Raw genomic sequence first — 17,426 nt, forward strand, 5'->3', positions numbered from 1 at the left:
CTCAAGTGTACATGGAATAGTCTCCACGAAAGACTATATATTACACCACAAAACAAGTCTCAGTAGATTTAAAAGATTCAAAATTATAGAAATTACATTCTACTGCAACCATGGAATTGAATTAAAAATCAGTAACAGAAGTTTGGGAAATCCATAGATATGTGAAAGTCAACACAGAGAAGAAATCACAAAGAAATTTCTTTGAGATTACTGAAAATAAAACCTTAATATACCAAAACTTATGGAATGCAGCAAAGGCAATGCATAGAGAAAAATCATAGCTTTATATGTCTAAATGTGAATATTAAGAAAGAAGATTTCAAATCAATAACCTAGCCTTCTACCCTAAGAACCTAGAGAAAAGAAGGAAAACTAAAAGCAAAGCAAGCATATCAAAGTAAGTAATAGATTAGAATTGAAATAAATAAAAGAACAATAGAAAAGATCACAAAATTGACAAACTTTTATCTAGACACAGAGAGAGAAATGGAGGGAGGGAGCGAGGGAAGACACAAATTACTAGAACTGGGAATGAAAGAGAAAACATTTTTGTCAAACTTACAGAAATGAAAAAGATTATAAGGAAATACTATGAACACCAACAGGTTAGATACCATGGATGAAAAACATAAATTTCTGGAAAGGTACAAACTACCAAAACTGAGTCAAGAAGAACTAAAAAATTAGAATATACCTATAACAGTAAAGATATTTAATTGTTAGTTTTAAAACACAACACACAGAAAATCCCAAGCCCAGATGACTTCACTGGTGAATTCTACAAAATATTTATTGAAGAATTAATACTGAATAATTTTCACAAATTATTTCAATATATAGAGGAGGAGGAAACACTTCCCAACTGATGCTACCATGCCAGTATTATCCTGATATCACAACCAGACAAAGTCATCACAAGAAAACTCCAGACCAATATCTTTTATGAAGATAGATAAAAATCCTCAAGAAAATGCTTGCCAACTGAACCCAGCAACATGTAAAAAGGATTAACATTGTCACCAAGTAGGATTTATCTCTGGAATGCAAGGTTGGTTCAAGATGCAAAAATCAATCAATATAACATACTATATTAATAGAATAAAGGACAGAAATCATATGATTATCCAAATAAGACTCAGAAAAAGCATTCTACATAATTCAAAAGCCTTTCATTATCAAAAAAACACAACTCAATCAGTAGGAATAGAAGGAAATTTCTTCAACCTGATAAAGGGCATCTACCTAAAACAAAACAAAACAACAACCAAAAAAACGTAGCCAACAAACGGTATCCTAATTGGTAAAATTCCCCCTAAGATCAGGTATAGGACATTAATGTTTGCTCTCACCCTTCTAATACAATATTGTACTGAAGACTATAGCCAGTACAATCAGACAATAAAAACAGATAATGTGCAAGCAGATTGGAAAGGAAGAAGCAAAACAGTCTCTTTATTTAAAGACGATGTAAAAATGTATTTAGAAAATCCTTAGGAGTACAGTCTACCAGGAATTCAGTATGTGTGCCTGTATGTGTGTGCGTGTGCACACACACACACACACACACACACACACCATTAGAAAACTAATTAAAAAAAAAGTTCAGCAAGGCTGCAAGGTATAAGATCAATATAAAAAATTGTATTTTTCTACATTAACGATGAACAATCCAAAAAATCCAAAAGTGAAATTTATAAAACAATTCCATTTAATGTAGCAGTGAAATAAGTCAATCAGAGAAAGACAAATGCCATCTGATTTCCCTCATATGTGGAATTTAAGAAACAAAACTGTTGAACATAGTGGGGAAGGGAAGAGAGATAGACAAGATGAGAAATAGACTGTTAACTATAGAGAACAAACTGATGGTTACCAGAGGGAAGTGCATGGAGGATGGGTGAAAGAGGTGATGAGGATTTTAAAAAAGGAATAAAACACTTAGAAATTTAATTAGAGAAGTATAAGACTTAAACACTGGAAACTACAAAATATCACTGGATGAAATTAAAGAAAACTTAATAAATTAAAAAATATTACATACTCAGTTCATGGAAGACTTAATATAGTTAAGATGGCAGTACTCCCTACATTCCTTATCAACATCCCAGATCCTTTTTTTGCAAAAATTGATAAGCTGATACTAAAATTCTTATGTAAATTTGAGGCACTCAGAATAGCCAAAACAATCTTGAAAAAGAACAAAGTTAGAAGACTCACACTCCTGTTTTCAAAACTTACTGCAAAGCTACCGTTATTAAGACACGGTTGTTCTAGGATAAGGATAAGCATTCAGGTGCCTGGGTGACTCAGTCAGTTAAGTGTCTGACTTCCACTCAGGTCATCTTCTCAGTTTGTGGTTTCAAGCTCCACATCGGGCTCTCTGCTGATACCTCAGAACCTGGGGTCTGCTTCAAATTCTGTGTGTGTCTCTCTCTCTGCCCCTCCCCTGCTTGTACCCTAGCTCTCTCTCAAAAATAAAATAAAAACATTAAAAAAAATTTCAATAGAATAAGGATTGGCATATAGATCAATAGGCTAGAACTAAGTATTTCTTTATTGGATCAACCTGTGGTCCATAAATTTTTTACAAGCATGCCATGATAATCCAGTGGGGGAAAGAATAGTCTTTCAACAAATGGTGAATAAAGTTGGAACTGTACCTCACTCTACACACAGAAATAAACTCAAAAGCATCAAGGACTTAACTATAAAAGTGCAAACCATAGACCTCTTAGAAGAAAACATTGTGCAAATCTTCATAGCATTGAATTTGTCAAGGGCATCTCAGATATGACACCTGAAGCCCAAGCTTTGTCAAAATGATAAAAATGTGCTTTAAAGGACATCACCCAGAAAGTGGAAGGACAACCTACAGAATGGAAGATATTATTTGTAAATCATATATCTGATAATTGACTAGTATCCAGAATATATAAAGAACTACTGCAACTCCACAATGAAGACTAATAACCCAATTTTTTAAATAGACAGGGATTTGTATAGACCTCTCTCCAAGCAAGATATATACATGACAAATAAGCACATGAAAAGATGCTCAACATCATTAGTCCTCAGGAAGTGCAAAAATTAAATTATGAAATACCACTTTGGAAAACAGTTGGGCAGTTCTTCAAAAAGTTAAAAATAGAGTTAACATCTGACTCAGCAGTTCTACTCCTAGGTAGAGCTCCAAGAGAAATTAAAATGTAGGTCCACTCAAAAACTTGTATACAGATGTTGATAGCATTGTTCATAATAGCAAGATTGTGAAAATAACATATATGCCCATCAACTCATAAATAAAATTTCTGATATATCTGCACAATGAAATATTACTCATCCATAAAAAATGAATGAAGATTGATACACATTACAACATGGATGGGTCTTGAAAATATTATGCTAAGTGAAAGAAGGCTGACACAAAAGGTACCCTATTGCATGCTTCCATGTGTATGAAATGTCTCAAAATCCAAATCCATAGAGAAAGTGGATTACTGGTTGCCACCTAGCTAGGGGCTAGGAGAGATGGAGAGTGATTGCTCATGGTGTTACATTTTCTTTTGGGGGATGACAGAAATGCTCTGAAATTAGTGATAATGTTTGCACAAGTTTTTGAAGATAGTAAAAACCGCTAAATGTACACAGAATGTTCAATGAGTGTACAATTTATGGTATGTTAATTATGTCTTATAAACAAGTCTATCTGAACCAGACATCTTTATAAGAAAGCTAATATTTAAGGACTGTCAGCCACCAGAGGAATGGGGACAAATAAAACTCCTAAAAGCATTTGTCCCATAGCTTCTGACTCTCTGTGAGTTACTTCTTGCCCAATTAACATGAAGGATTCCAGACATTTTGAGTAGAGGCAAATGTGTTTACTTCAGTTAAAAAATATTCTTATTCTTCTATTAAGTATCTGAAATAAGGGCACAAAAAGATATTAAAGTGGGTAGATAAATTATGAGGACATGGAAGAAATTATATCCTAATTATTCAGTTTTCCTCTTTATCAGAGAGTCCTTCCCAAAGCTGAAGTCTTCTCTTGGGTCATGTGCTTTTCCTGGAAACAAGAGTTTATAGTTTTTTCCCGAAAATGATTTTCCAAATCCCTCCAATTTAACGAGGCACTTTAAATAATTTCTCTCTTTCTGTTACCCTTCTAGGTGTTACCTCCAAACACAGGCTACCTTCACATTGATCAGGATTGTTCAGCTATATATTGCCATGAATCAAGCAGTGATCTATACCATCCTTTCCAAAAACGTGAGCAGCTAAGAGCTAGCAGGTACATAATGAAGCACACATCAGAGGTTATCTGTGATGTCCTGGATCCTGAGGGAAATACCTTCCAGGTAAAATGCATCATTAGTATGAAGAGAGAGGCTGGAGCTTTGTTTTTGAGATATTTCAACCAGAGAGCTTCTACCCAGCTTTATACCTTAGCCGTCTTGGGGTTAGTTATTCACTTACTGCCAATACTTAGCATAAGCAGTAATGAATGTCAGTAATCTTCGCTTCTAAAGTGTACTTCCAAGGGGATAGAAAGCCTAACAGTTGGGATGATATAAACGTTAAAGCCAAATAAAGAATTAGAACAGAAGGGAAGAAATACTACTAAACATTTAAAATAATGCCAACAAAAAAGACGTGATATAAGAATGGTCTGTATCCAGGTTAAAGTGAGAACCAGTTTGTTTGACTAGGCAAAGAATCCATGGTGAGAAATATGAATTAGGGAGGGTTCTAGTAGGCATGAACATGGGAAGGTGGACAGGTGGTCAGCTAATAGATGCTAGAGCTCTGTCTTCTGTCTCTCTGTCCTTCCACACCACAGCTATTTTCATGTATCTTGGCACTTGTTTATATAAAACCATGGCCACTTGTTTATATAAGCCTGTGAGACAAAAATGATTCATATTTTTAAATGGTTGGAAAAAATCAGAAGGAGATGAACGTTTCATGACACGTAAAACTCACAGGAAATTCAAATCTCAGTGTCATTATATAGTTTTCCTGGAACACAGCCATGCTCATCTCTTTACACATTGTCTACGGCTGCCTTTGCCTATAATGGCAGAATCGAATAGTTACAACAGACACTGTATGGCCTACAATTCCTAAAATATTTACTATCTGGTCCTTGGCAGAAATGGTTTGCCAACTCCTGCTCTAAGCATTTCTCCTTGTTTTCACTCCTCACCCAAGATTGTGTGTCAGCTAGTAGGGAGTGAAGTTATTTTTCAGATTTGGAGCCATTGCACAGAGACCCGAGATTTGGTTTGGGATGCAGACTAGCCCTGATCCAGCTTGTTTGCTTCTGTGCTAAATGAGACTCTTTCTCACATGAGTTCAGGCTTCTAACAAATTTTAATTTGTTGTGAATTGAAATTGAATCTTATGGGCCTGAGCCCTCTAGGTTTAAACACATGGGACATCTGGGCCAAATGTTCTTCTAGGCACCGATGCTCTTCTTGGACATCTCCTTCAGTGATCTTTTAGCCTGACCCACTCCTTCCTGGAGAGACCCACACCAGATCTAAACAATAGTAGTGGCTAGAACATGTCTTCTCCTACTCAATCTGTTTCCCTTTGTAGTCTCTTCATGATTCCCGATTCCACACTTGCAGTAGCAGAATATAAACATCTACCACACTCTCACTTTCTTAACATTTCAAGACAATGATCTTAACTGAGGCTAACTTCTCCTCAGTGATTAAATCCCCGGTTCTGTGAACTAATGCTCAGATAAGATTTTTGAGTCCCTCGCCATCCTATGCACCTTGCTCTGAGTGTTTTCCAGTTTGTCTTCATAGGCTAGGAGTGGTTTGTAAGTAGAGATGTGCTACTAGGTTTTCGCTTTTATTAATGCCAACTGTACTTAGTGAGTTATGCCTTGGAAATAAATATCCGTGGTTCTCTGGATATACCAAAGATCACATGCTTTCTCAGATGGGAAATGTAAGCTTTACCACATTTCTTTAGTCGCTTATATACTTTGTCCCTTAGGTTATGGCTGATGGTAGCGTATCAACTATGCTACATGAAAACAATTTGGAAGAGGAGTCAAATGGAAAAACTGAAGACTATGATAGTTTATCATCTACTCACCTTTATAAGAATCAGCTGCAAATCTATGGTGAACATGTACCCAGGTAACGTTATAAAAATAATACCATGATTTTTATTTTAAATTCCAAGCTTAAGGAGCATCTTAACTGAATTCTTCATGTGATTCAATTTTATTGCTTCAATAGGTTTTTTGTCATTTATGCTGATGGTTCAGGAGCAGAACTTCTTCGAGACAGTGACATAGAAGAATATCTGTCATTGGCATATGCAGAACCAACCACTGTGGTTCTCCAGGAGCCAATACAGGAGCAGCCAGGTAGGGAATCTAGAATGTCTCGAAGTCATTGTGTCTCCGTACCAGCTCCCGGCCCCCTTATCCAGTCTACCCCGTGTTCTCTCTACGTTTTTCCTTTTGCTCCCTTTTCAACTCTACTTGCCACGTTGCCATGTCAACCTGTTTATACAGTTATTTATGTTCATTCCAACCTTTATCTGAGCATCAGCCTATGTAAACTGTGCATGAGCCTCACTCCTACCTTTAAGCAGATTCGAATCGGTGTTGAAGTATGTTAGGTATATATCTATGATCCTATTTATGTGATCCTTTCATCTTGCTAGGGGAAAAAAACAACAAAGAAAAGTGAGATTTCACTTGTAAGTTCCTTTTTTTTTTTTTTTTTGGCATTTTGAAGGTGTTGCCTTGATGAACTTAATATAATAAGAAAAGAAAATACATTTGAAGTGTGAGTTAGAAAGCCAACCCGATATAGAGGATAAATTATATATAATTGTATTTATTGTGGACTTGTACTGTTCTCATCAATTTCAAAGAAATTAGTGGAGATATATATTGCATTAAGAAAGAATCATCAGGGGCGACTGGGTGGCTCAGTTTGGGCGTCTGACTTTGGCTCAGGTTATGATCTTCCAGGTTGTGAGTTTGAGCCCTACATCAAGCTCTGTGCTGATGGCTCAGAGCCTGGAGCCTACTTTGGATTCTGTCTCCCTCTCTCTCTGCCCCTTGCCCACTCATGCTCTGTCTCTGTCTCTCAAAAATGATAAAAGTTAAAATATATATATAAGAAAAAAATTTTAAAGATTAAAAAGAGAAATAAAGAAAGAATTATCAGGAGCACCTGGGTGGCTCAGTCAGTTGAGCGTCGACTTTGGCTCAGGTCATGATCTCATGGTTTGTGGGTTTGAGCCCCACGTCAGGCTCTGTGCTGACAGCTAGCTCGGAGCCTGGAACCTGCTTCAGATTCTGTGTCTCTTTCTCTCTCTGCCCCTCCACTGTTCATGCTCTGTCTCTCTAAAATAAGCAAGTGTAAAAAAAATTTTTTTAAAGAAAAGAAAGAAGCATCACTGTATGTCATATGTGTATTTAAACATAGATATTAACTTGCATATTATCTATGTATGAAACCAAAGTGTTGAGTCTAGGCTGATGTATGTTTACTTTTTGTCTTTTCTCTGATTGGTAGTATACACTTTGCAGTCTTATTTGAATATGCCTGCATCTTCACACTTATATTTTTTATTTTTTTAATGTTTATTTATTTTTGAGAGAGAGAGACAGAACACAAGTGGAGTAGGGGCTGAGAGAGAGGGAGACACAGAATCTGAAGCAGGCTCCAGGTTCCACAAACCATGAGATCATGACCTGAGCTGAGGTCGGATGCTTTACCAACAGAGCCACCGAGGCACCCCTATACTTATATCTTTTATTGTTTCAATGCATGTGTGCATGATAAACCTTGCTCTTTGTGAATATGGAGAGTGAGGGCGCTCTGACTGGTTGCACAAGAATTCATCATAAATTGCTTTGTTAGTTATTTAACTCACATCTAGATAACCCAGCATGTGCCAAACACATTGGCTGGGTGTTAGGAAGACAGTGGTGAGCTAAGACAGCATGGACCCTGCTTTCATAGAGCTGAGAGTTAAATGAGAGGATAGGCACTAATTATATAGTCACACAATAACTCTGTGTGATTATAAGTTGGTGTAAGGTCTGTGAGGGGAAGGAATATGGTTCTCTGAGAGCATCTAACAGAGGAACCTGCTGTAGTCTACAAGGCTTCTTTGAAGATACTGTAGCCAAGAGCTGCTGGGTAAGTAGCAGTTAATGAAAATAGGAGGCGTAGCTTTCTTGGAAGAGATAGTACAAAGCAGAAAGCAAAAAGCCTTGGAGAACAGGGCAGAAAATGCTAAAGTGGCCAATGAACAGAAGTGGGAGGTTAGTGCAAGTTAGGGCAGGGTGAGAAAACACCGAGGACTTGGTTTTGTCCTGTGAGCTGTGGGAAGTTAAAGAAGAGTTTAAACCATGGACTAACATAATCAGTCACTCTGACTGCTAGCAGGGGGTTTGTTCACAGAGTAGATCCGGGTAGAAAAGCTGGTTGTTGCTAGAGCCCAGAATAGCATCTCTCAGAGACAGATGGTCCAAGGTAGGTCATGGATAAGCTCAAGTGAACCAACAGACGTAGATATGGTTTTTGAAGAATAGTAAGTGTCAGTTAATAATTCCAGGTGATCTAAACTCAGTCTCTAGGTGTTACAATGGCTAAAAGCCTTCCTTTTCTTGCTAGATTGTAAGATTCTTAAGCATAATCACTATAGCTCACTTACCAAAAATCTCACTGAATTTAGTGAAAACCTATTGAATTTCTCAGATATATTTGATAGAGAAATGATCCTCTGATAACTTTCTTTGGACCAGGTGCCCTGAGCATTACTGTCCTTCGCCCTTTCCATGAATCATCACTATGGTTAATGAAGAAAGAACCAGATACAATTGTTCCTCTGAATCTCCAGTCAAGGTCATGGGAGAAATTTCCCTCAGTTGAGGTATACATTTTTTCTGCTGCAAAGTCACTACACTATTGCATATCTATTTCATCAATGGATTGGAGTCTCTGGTCTTCTCCCATATATTCATGTATTTTCATGCCTATATAAATTGTTAATGGGCTCCAGGAGTTTTGAACTTGAAGACTTTTAACATTTGTAGATTGTAGAAAAATATACCTGACTAGCTTTGTTTCTTTTAGCCTGTGTTGCAGGTTCAAACATCTTCCTATAGTATGGAAATATCCACTCTAAGTAACAAGTGTTATGCCTCTCTGATCATGAAATTACTCATCCTATGCGATACAGAAACCTTCCCTTCTCTCATTCCTTATTTGTTAGTTTTAACACACAACTTCATGTCTTTACACTTTCTTTTTTGCCTAATTTACTAATGCACAAACTGAAGCATGCAAGAAAGATGTGAAGGATTATACAAAGGATTTGCAACTACAGTGTTAAAAAGTAAACGCTGTGATTATGTCAGATTAGAGAAGCTGCATCTAAAGTCTTTGTAAAGAATGGAAGAAAAGATCTTAAAATCTTGAGCAAGAATCATGAAGTCCTACTTGCAAGACTTGACACTTCATTTTGCAAGCAATTTGTGTAATGTGTCTGGCATACTGTTAGATGATAAATTATTAGGTAAATGAGGACATTGATCATATGATCAGAAAGACATTCTAGTGTTAGGTGGGGAGGACAGTGTTTATTGATTTATGATGATTTTTGTTCCCCTGAACAATCTTGTAACAGCAAGGGCACAGACAACAAACACTTAAGATCATAAAGACCTCTTACTCCTATATTTTAATTTGGTGACTATAACCAACAAAATGAATGAAAATTACCTGAATTCTAGTCCAGAGTCTACCAATTATGAATGTAGGATATGAGACAAGTCAGACTGGACCTCTACTTGCATATCCGAAAAATAAAAAGGCCACACCAAATGATTCGCTCAGACTACATCCAGGTTGAAAGTACTGCTTCATGACAAATAACATGCCACACCTGAGATTAGTGAAAGAAGCTTCTTCTCTTTCTTTGCAACTCCTAGAGCTCTGGCCTTCTATGTCCAGTCAGGCAAGCCTTCTACGTCCAGTGGCCCAGCTCGGGCAAGCCCCTGAGGGTTATCACTGACCAGGCATCAGACCGAACAACCATTTACAGTGGAGCACATCAGACACACTACGGGATGTGGGGCATCAGAGCATGCTACTCCTGAAAATCAATTACAAGTGGAAGACAAAGCTGTGAGTCTAATCTGAGGCAGACATATGTGTTCCCAAGAGACCCTGGAAAGAGTCTGGAGGCATGCTTAATCTAGAGTGACCTCAAAGACCACCCAGATCTATGGGATGATTTCTCTCTCAAAAAATCTCTCCGGGTCAAAATGAACATGAAACCAAGTCAAAGACAGATTACTTGTGGGTAGTTAGCAACAGTGCACTTAAGCATTTTTCATAAGTGAGGCTACATTTCCATGATGCAACATTGCTTACTACTCCCCAAATGCTATCCAGTGGGACACAATGCTACAGGATTTTAAAATCTCCAGATTCCTGATAACATATATAAAGAGGAAACCCAGCCCAATTCCATTACCAATTTCCTTTAGATTTAAGGAGCATGTTGGGAGCAGGACCATATACTTTTTTTTACCACTATAGTCCCTAACAAGTGGTTCCTAGCATCATGTCTACGTAATAAGGACTCAGTTTAAAAAAAAAAACAAGTTAAAGCAATCTGATCTTTTTGGTGGTTGTTTTGCTTTGTCTTGTTAACAGAAAAAGACTTCTGGACCTCCGTTTGGCACTCAGATTTGGAAGGGCCTTGACATTGTGTCCAAACAGCTAGTGAGTGCCCCAGCTCCTATACTCAAGAGCCCCAGTGTCCTACAGATGCGTCAGTTCATCCAGCACGAGATCATAAAAGATGAGGTGAAACTGAAGCTGCAGATTTTCCTTAAGGTAATGGAATCCAGGTAACCTGACCCAAGGGAATCAGGAACAGCGAATTATTCCTCTTAGTTTCCTGAGGAATCTGAAATTATGTAACTCTACCAATATTTCTCTAAGGCAACAAACAAATGTCAATCTTCCAGAAGGTAGGAGGTTGAGAGGTAGAAAATACTTAATGGTCCCCATAAGGTGTAGGAAGGATTGAGGCCCTAAGACGTTGAGAAGATAAATCACTTTTATATATGATTGCTATATAGTGTCCTCCTTCTTCCGTGCTATATGGGAAACTGGCTTAGTGACCTCTGAAAAAAAGTAGAGCCACTTATTAATCTGATACTTGTCTGTGGAAGAAAAGGATTGTTGGCTTTGGTAAATGGCCTAAGAATTTGTAAATATATAGTTAATAGTATATGCCACATCTATAACATCTCACTGTCTAATTTGTTAACTGTCTCTGAACAGGATCATATGTGTACTCAGCACCTGGCACAGAGCAGGGGACAATTTATTTATGAAAATAGATATTTATGGAAAAAGTAAAGTCTATTTCTCTTGGAAGCCAAGGCAAGGACTAAGCCTAAATTTACATTCATAGACAGAATCATAGACTGTCCTTGGAAAGGAATCTAGGAACCACCTAACCCAAGTCTATACGTTTTATTGATGAGGACACTGGAGCACAGAGCTAGAAACCAGGCCTCTGTGGCATCCTCCCAGCTTTGCTGTTGGACTTTTCAGGTCTTTGCTCATTAACATAATCAAGGAGACGATTTTCCAGATTGCTGGACTAGTTTGTTCAGTCCTGAGAACTTAACATATTCTTACTCTGCCAGTAGTATTTCAAGTTGGTGTTCACCATTTTGGTGTCTCTGCCTCATTTTTGTTTTTTGTCGACTTATTTGACTCCTCTGATTTAGGACTATATAAACCACATTCTGAAGAAAGAAGATGAGCTACAGGAAATGACAGTTAAAGATTCCAGAACTGAGGAGGAAAGAGGCAATGCTGCAGATCTCCTCAAGCTAGTCATGGTGAGAAGGATATGTTCTCTGTACCAATGTTTTCACTGTTGTTTCAATATTAGGTGCTTCAAGACAAAATATTACACCACATAGCTGTTTTTCTGCCACTTCCACGGGCCATTTGCTGCCTCCTTATAATTTCTTATTTCTGGGGAACGTCTCAGTGAATTTTTCATAAGCTTCTTAGGCCCTTCCTTAAACTGTATATAATTCTGAAGGCTCTTAAATAAAAGTTGATACTATCTCAACGAAAACGACATTGATTGAAATGTTAAGTTAATGAATGAATGAAGTGGGAAGAAGGAAGACAAAAGAATTTCTACAACTTGAAATGATTTGCATTTTTGAAAATTCTGTTATGTGAAAGGAATGCCTAAAAAAATGTACTGGCATTAAAAAACTAATTCATTTTTAAAAAACTAATTCATTTTATAGTAATTTTCCATGAAGCATCTTGTAAAATAGAGTGAATTTGTATATAATATAATCATCATCATTAAGGAATTCTATCTTCATTTCAGTCATTCCCTAAAATGGAAGAAACTGCAAAAAGTCATGTAACTGAAGGTAACTACATTTAATATTTTTCTGCCAAATATTTAAGAATCTTAAATGCACTTTTCAGTCATTCCTTCGTGTGATAGCAAAGTACTATACATATATATTCTGAAGGTTCAGAAATATATATATATTTCCATTGTCACATTGGCCATGTTGTATTATAATTATTTATTTTTTTTCAGCCTAAATTGTGAGATCCTTGACAAACATGGCTGCCTCTAATTTATCTTTAACGCTCATTTGTTGAATGACAACAGTTGACATTTGACATTTCTGTCAACCTCAGCTTATATTTCCAACATAGCTAAGACCCAAGGGGGAAGGAATCAACCATCAACCAGCCAACACTCTGCCCCCAACACACACACACACACACACAGAATTTTTGAGCACCTATGCAGTTAACACCAAAGCCTTGCACTGTTTTACATTGTCTATATAGCTCAAGCAGTCTACTCTAGGAAAATACCCTGATTCAAAGCATATTTACTTGGAGAATACGTAGCCCCAGCAAGCTTTGTTATATACCTTCATAGTTCACAGCAGAGAGGGAAGGAAGCATTGGGTAGTTTGGGCTTTTCTTTTCCTGTTCTATTTTGGTCGTATGACAAAGGTCAGAAACTGGCAGCCATAGGCTTCATTTAGCCCACAGATGTGTTTTATGTGTCCCCGCCCCGCCCCCCAGTGTTGGCTTGCACAGTTATTTTTCTTTATCTCAATGTGCCATCTCTTGAAATGTGACATTACCGTATAGTGACATTTGGTTGAAGAGGATTAACAGCTGCCCCCTTAGGATGACTGCAAACTGAAGAAGTCATTACAGCCCATAGCAGCCACTCTGTTGTCACTCGTTTACCTGGGCAGCCCATTACACCGTGGTTGTCAGACTTAGCAAATAAAAATTCAGAAGGCTCAGTTTAAATTTGAATTTCAGGTAAACAACAAGCAATCTTTTAGTATAAGTATATTCCATGTGCTATTTGGGACATACTTATAAAATTTTTTGGTGTTCATCTGGAGTTCAAATTTACCTGGATGCTCTATACTTTATCTGGTAACTATACACTGTAGCACTTGAATGTGTGATCTCTGGCGTAAGAGTACAATCACCGCAGAGATACATGTGCAGGTTACCTGATAATGGACAAACTAAACATATTTTCAAACACATAAACAAAAACAGATGCAGGAGTCAAACAGGTCCTGCATACTTACAGTTGCAATAGTATTAGCGGTGATTTTATTTTTTAATTTTTTTTAATTTTTTAACGTTTATTCATTTTTGAGAGAGAGAGACAGACAGACAGACAGAGCTTGAGCAGAGGAGAGCCAGAACAGGCTCCAGGCTCTGAGCTGTCAGCACAGAGCCCTAGGCGGGGCCAAACCCACAAACCGCAAGATCATGACCTAAGCAGAAGGCAGACGCTTAACTAACTGAGCCACACAGGCGCTCCTCTAGTGGTGATTTTAAGTCAATGCTCCCCAGAGAATTTCCCGAAACACTAATCTATGAAATGGCTGCACCAAAAATGAATATTATGATAAAATAAGTTTGGATAATGCTGCATATTTCCTTATGTTTTCAGAGAGCCACAGTGTACACTAAGTCCTGCAGTAACAAAACATATTTAACCTTGTATAATCAGTATTTCCCAAGCTCAGATAGAACATGGAACTTTTTTTTTAAACCTGTGTTAACATCCCACCAAGATCATGATCTGAGGAATAAGCTCAGAATAACTGCCCAAATTACCAAACAATCATTGTATTATGTTAATATACTTAGATCCAGATCCTTAGATTTGTTTTCTTTTTTTAGAAAAACAATTTCAATAAAATGGTTAATTTTTTTTTTAAGTTTTGGTGTTTCAGATATGAAGAAATTCAGTTAGGTAAAACACAAATGATGTGGGATAAATGACATGTCACTACATTCTACCTTTGACAGTAAGATGTGTGTTCTCTAATAGGATTATTTCATAAAAGTGGTCTGGTTTACTGGTATATTACTGTTTGGTCATGGAAATTCTAGTAAACACTTGATAGAAATATGGGCTTGTAAAAAAACCTCTCCAGGGAGTAATCAGGCACTGATGGTGTATTGTTGCCATAAAGATGTGAAGAGAAATTTAAATGCATCTGTTTTTAAAGTTGCAGCGCACCTAACTGAATTATTCAAGCAGTCATTGCCTACAGCTCCAAAAGATCGGCCAGAAATGATTGGCACAGATTTCTTTGACAAGAAATGGAGGTAAGCTGCTCTCTTAGTGTGTTCAAATTAGTATTCAGCACACAGTGGTTGGGGAAATGGAGAGATGTGGCGCCATAACCCTGGGTGACTACATCAGTGAATTCTCAGCCTTATATCACCTACATCCCAACAACTTATTATACGGTGGAAGTTTTTCCTCTCTTGTTTGGAAGCTGAGAGCCTTGCCCTTTTTCATCGTACTTTCCTTTCACGCAGGCAAACAGCAAAAGGAGAGCTCTGGAGAGAAAAGTTGGAAAAAAAGAGGTAATTCCATCTTGACGTACAGTATCCATAAGCATGTGAAAGCACCCCGTTTTGTGGAGTCAAGGGTCTTGAGAGTGGGGGAGGTTGAAAAGTCCTACCACCTGGGCTCTCCGCCATTACCTGAATCTCTTCTACGTTTTTGCCAAGTGGCTACTCAGCTTCCGAGTGAGGCTGTCACTGTCCCGAGAGGAAGTCCATCTGACCCTTACGCAGATCACCTCCTTGCCGTAGGCAAGGCAGTTCTCAGACACTCTCTGTGCTCCAGCAATTCGAATATACTAGGGAATATTCTAGAACTCAACGCAGAGCCTAGTCATAAACATTCAAGGGTTCTTCTAACTCAATGAGGAATGCGTTCCAAGCATTATGTGCTTTGCTTTGCTTTCCTCCCTAGCCGAGGTACCACCCTGTAAGGAAAGGGAGCTGGATACATTTACTGAGAATGTAGTAGTCCCTACCTTACTTTTACACACATTTGCATGGCTTCTCTCCAAAATGACGGGAGGAAGGATGGAGTTTCTAATTCATAAAAATGTCTGGGTCACCCTGCAGAACGTGTGGGAGAAGTGGTGAGCTAGGACCTTGCGTCTCATGGGCCACCCCTGTATTCAAGGCCAAACTAGAAGGTATGCATTGTCTCATGGAATATCCCTGAAAGGATTTCTAAGAGACTGGTGACCACAACTGCCTGTGAGGAAGCAGACTGAGAGGTTAGGGGACAGCATGGGACAGAGACTTCCTTTTTATTACATACTCTTGAATACTTTTTTAAATCATGTGTATGTGTTATCAATTCACACTCTTAAAGTTTGTGAAACATTAACACTCTCAGATTTTAACCTACAGGTAGAGAATGGCAAGCCAATGAAAGTTTTTGAAGAAGAAAGTGAAATGCACAGTTAGATTTGGGTCATTGAAAGAGAAGTTTTGGCAGCAGAGAAAATGGGTTGGGGAGAGGGTTAAAGAAGGAGAAAGTCTCAGGGACCCTGAAGGTGAGCCACAAGGGTCAGGTTCTGTGCAAGAATCAGAAAGGAGAATGCAAAGAGGAGTTGGGGGTTCTCAAGGGGAGGACTTAACTCTGTGAGAACAGTTCTGAGAGTGACAGGCAATAACCCCACTGTCATAGATGGATGACCAATCTGAGGCAGCAGTAGAGATAAGGTAATTTAATGGGAAATTAAAGTTGTTTCGGTGAGATAATATTTTGATTTGGCCCATATTTCCTGACAGGCCAGCTAATATGAGAGAAAGGGCACAGTGTTAGAGCCGGTGGACCGAGAGTCCGTTACAACTTGGTCACTCACAGATGGATGATGCCAGCTGGTTGTCCTGATTTTTTAGAGAGCCCCACTGTACACTAAGTCCTATAGGAACAAAACGTATTTACCCTTGTATAAGTCAGCATTTCCCACTCTACTGATTTCCATCAGTCCAGTGTACCTTGGGAATTCAGATTGCTCATCTATAAAATGTGGATGATTGGGCCACCTAATATCCAAGGTATCTTTCAGCTCACACACTGGGTGACTAACAGCACTTACCAAGGTCATGGGCTTGGAGGCAGGCAACCTGGGTTTTAATTCACACTTCACCTCTTACTAGGTATGTGATTTAAGGTAGGCTACTTAACTTTTCTATACCTTCATTGTTTTTGACCAAAGGGGCATGATAAGAGTAACTCATAGAGTTATTACAAGATTAAATGTGTAAAAAGTGTAAAATTTCTTCATAAATTTGTAAAATTTGCAAATACACTTGGCAAAGTTTCTAGTACGTGACAAGCACTTTAAAAATGAAAATGATTTCAGCTAAGATTAGACTCAGCTACATCGAACAGACAAGCCTGCAAATCAGTGCTTTTATAAGAAAGAAGTTTATCTTCTCTGATGTCAAGTAAGTCAGAAGTGGGCAGTCCACGGTGGGCAGCACCACATCATCAGGAACTCAGGTCTCTTCTTTATATCTGTTCCATCATTCCAAGCACATGGCTTCCATCCTCAAAGTTGTCTCATGGTTGCAAAATCACTGCCACAGCTGCAGCCATTCCATCCACATCTTAGGAAGTGGGAAAAGAGCTGAGGCAAGGACACAGGGAAAGCCTCCTAGCTGAGTTAGCTCTCTTTAAAGGTTATCTGGAGTCTTGCCCAATGACTGTTTACTTCTTATTGGCCTTCCCTACATATTGAAAAGTCTGGGAAGTGAAGTTTTTAGCTCGTCTATCACATTCCCAGTATAGAGTTCTGATACTGGAAAGACAATTAGGAGATTTATCATAATTGCTTTTATTTTACTTTGCAGTCATTGATCCCACGACGCATAAACCATTTCTGAGGTTTTGGTTTTAGTTTTTGTTATCCCTGCTACTGAAATGACGGAAATTGGTCGAATCAAGCTGGCCTTTAAACCTCAGAAAATTGAAAGACCCACGAAATAGGTCAACCA

General features: G+C 38.1%; 1 protein-coding gene and 1 long non-coding RNA gene across 2 annotated transcripts in view; one reads left to right on the forward strand and one right to left on the reverse strand.

Annotated features, from left to right (window-relative positions):
• SPAG17 (sperm associated antigen 17) overlaps positions 1 to 17,426 on the forward strand; it is a 224,761-nt gene that overhangs the window by 165,666 nt on the left and 41,669 nt on the right. Inside the window, exons 32-40 of the mRNA XM_029945849.1 lie at positions 4,170 to 4,358; positions 6,013 to 6,158; positions 6,261 to 6,391; positions 8,795 to 8,922; positions 10,713 to 10,895; positions 11,804 to 11,917; positions 12,430 to 12,475; positions 14,621 to 14,720; positions 14,937 to 14,984. Coding sequence (XP_029801709.1) covers positions 4,170 to 4,358; positions 6,013 to 6,158; positions 6,261 to 6,391; positions 8,795 to 8,922; positions 10,713 to 10,895; positions 11,804 to 11,917; positions 12,430 to 12,475; positions 14,621 to 14,720; positions 14,937 to 14,984 — 1,085 coding nt within the window. The remainder of the gene's footprint in view (positions 1 to 4,169; positions 4,359 to 6,012; positions 6,159 to 6,260; positions 6,392 to 8,794; positions 8,923 to 10,712; positions 10,896 to 11,803; positions 11,918 to 12,429; positions 12,476 to 14,620; positions 14,721 to 14,936; positions 14,985 to 17,426) is intronic.
• Positions 14,734 to 15,250, reverse strand: LOC115297713. Its single transcript, XR_003911475.1, has 2 exons — positions 15,105 to 15,250; positions 14,734 to 14,957 (listed from the first exon to the last, which is right to left on the reverse strand). It is a non-coding gene; the product is annotated as an uncharacterized LOC115297713 (long non-coding RNA).

This window comes from Suricata suricatta, chromosome 8 (assembly GCF_006229205.1).
Source record: "Suricata suricatta isolate VVHF042 chromosome 8, meerkat_22Aug2017_6uvM2_HiC, whole genome shotgun sequence".
NCBI lineage: Eukaryota > Metazoa > Chordata > Mammalia > Carnivora > Herpestidae > Suricata > Suricata suricatta.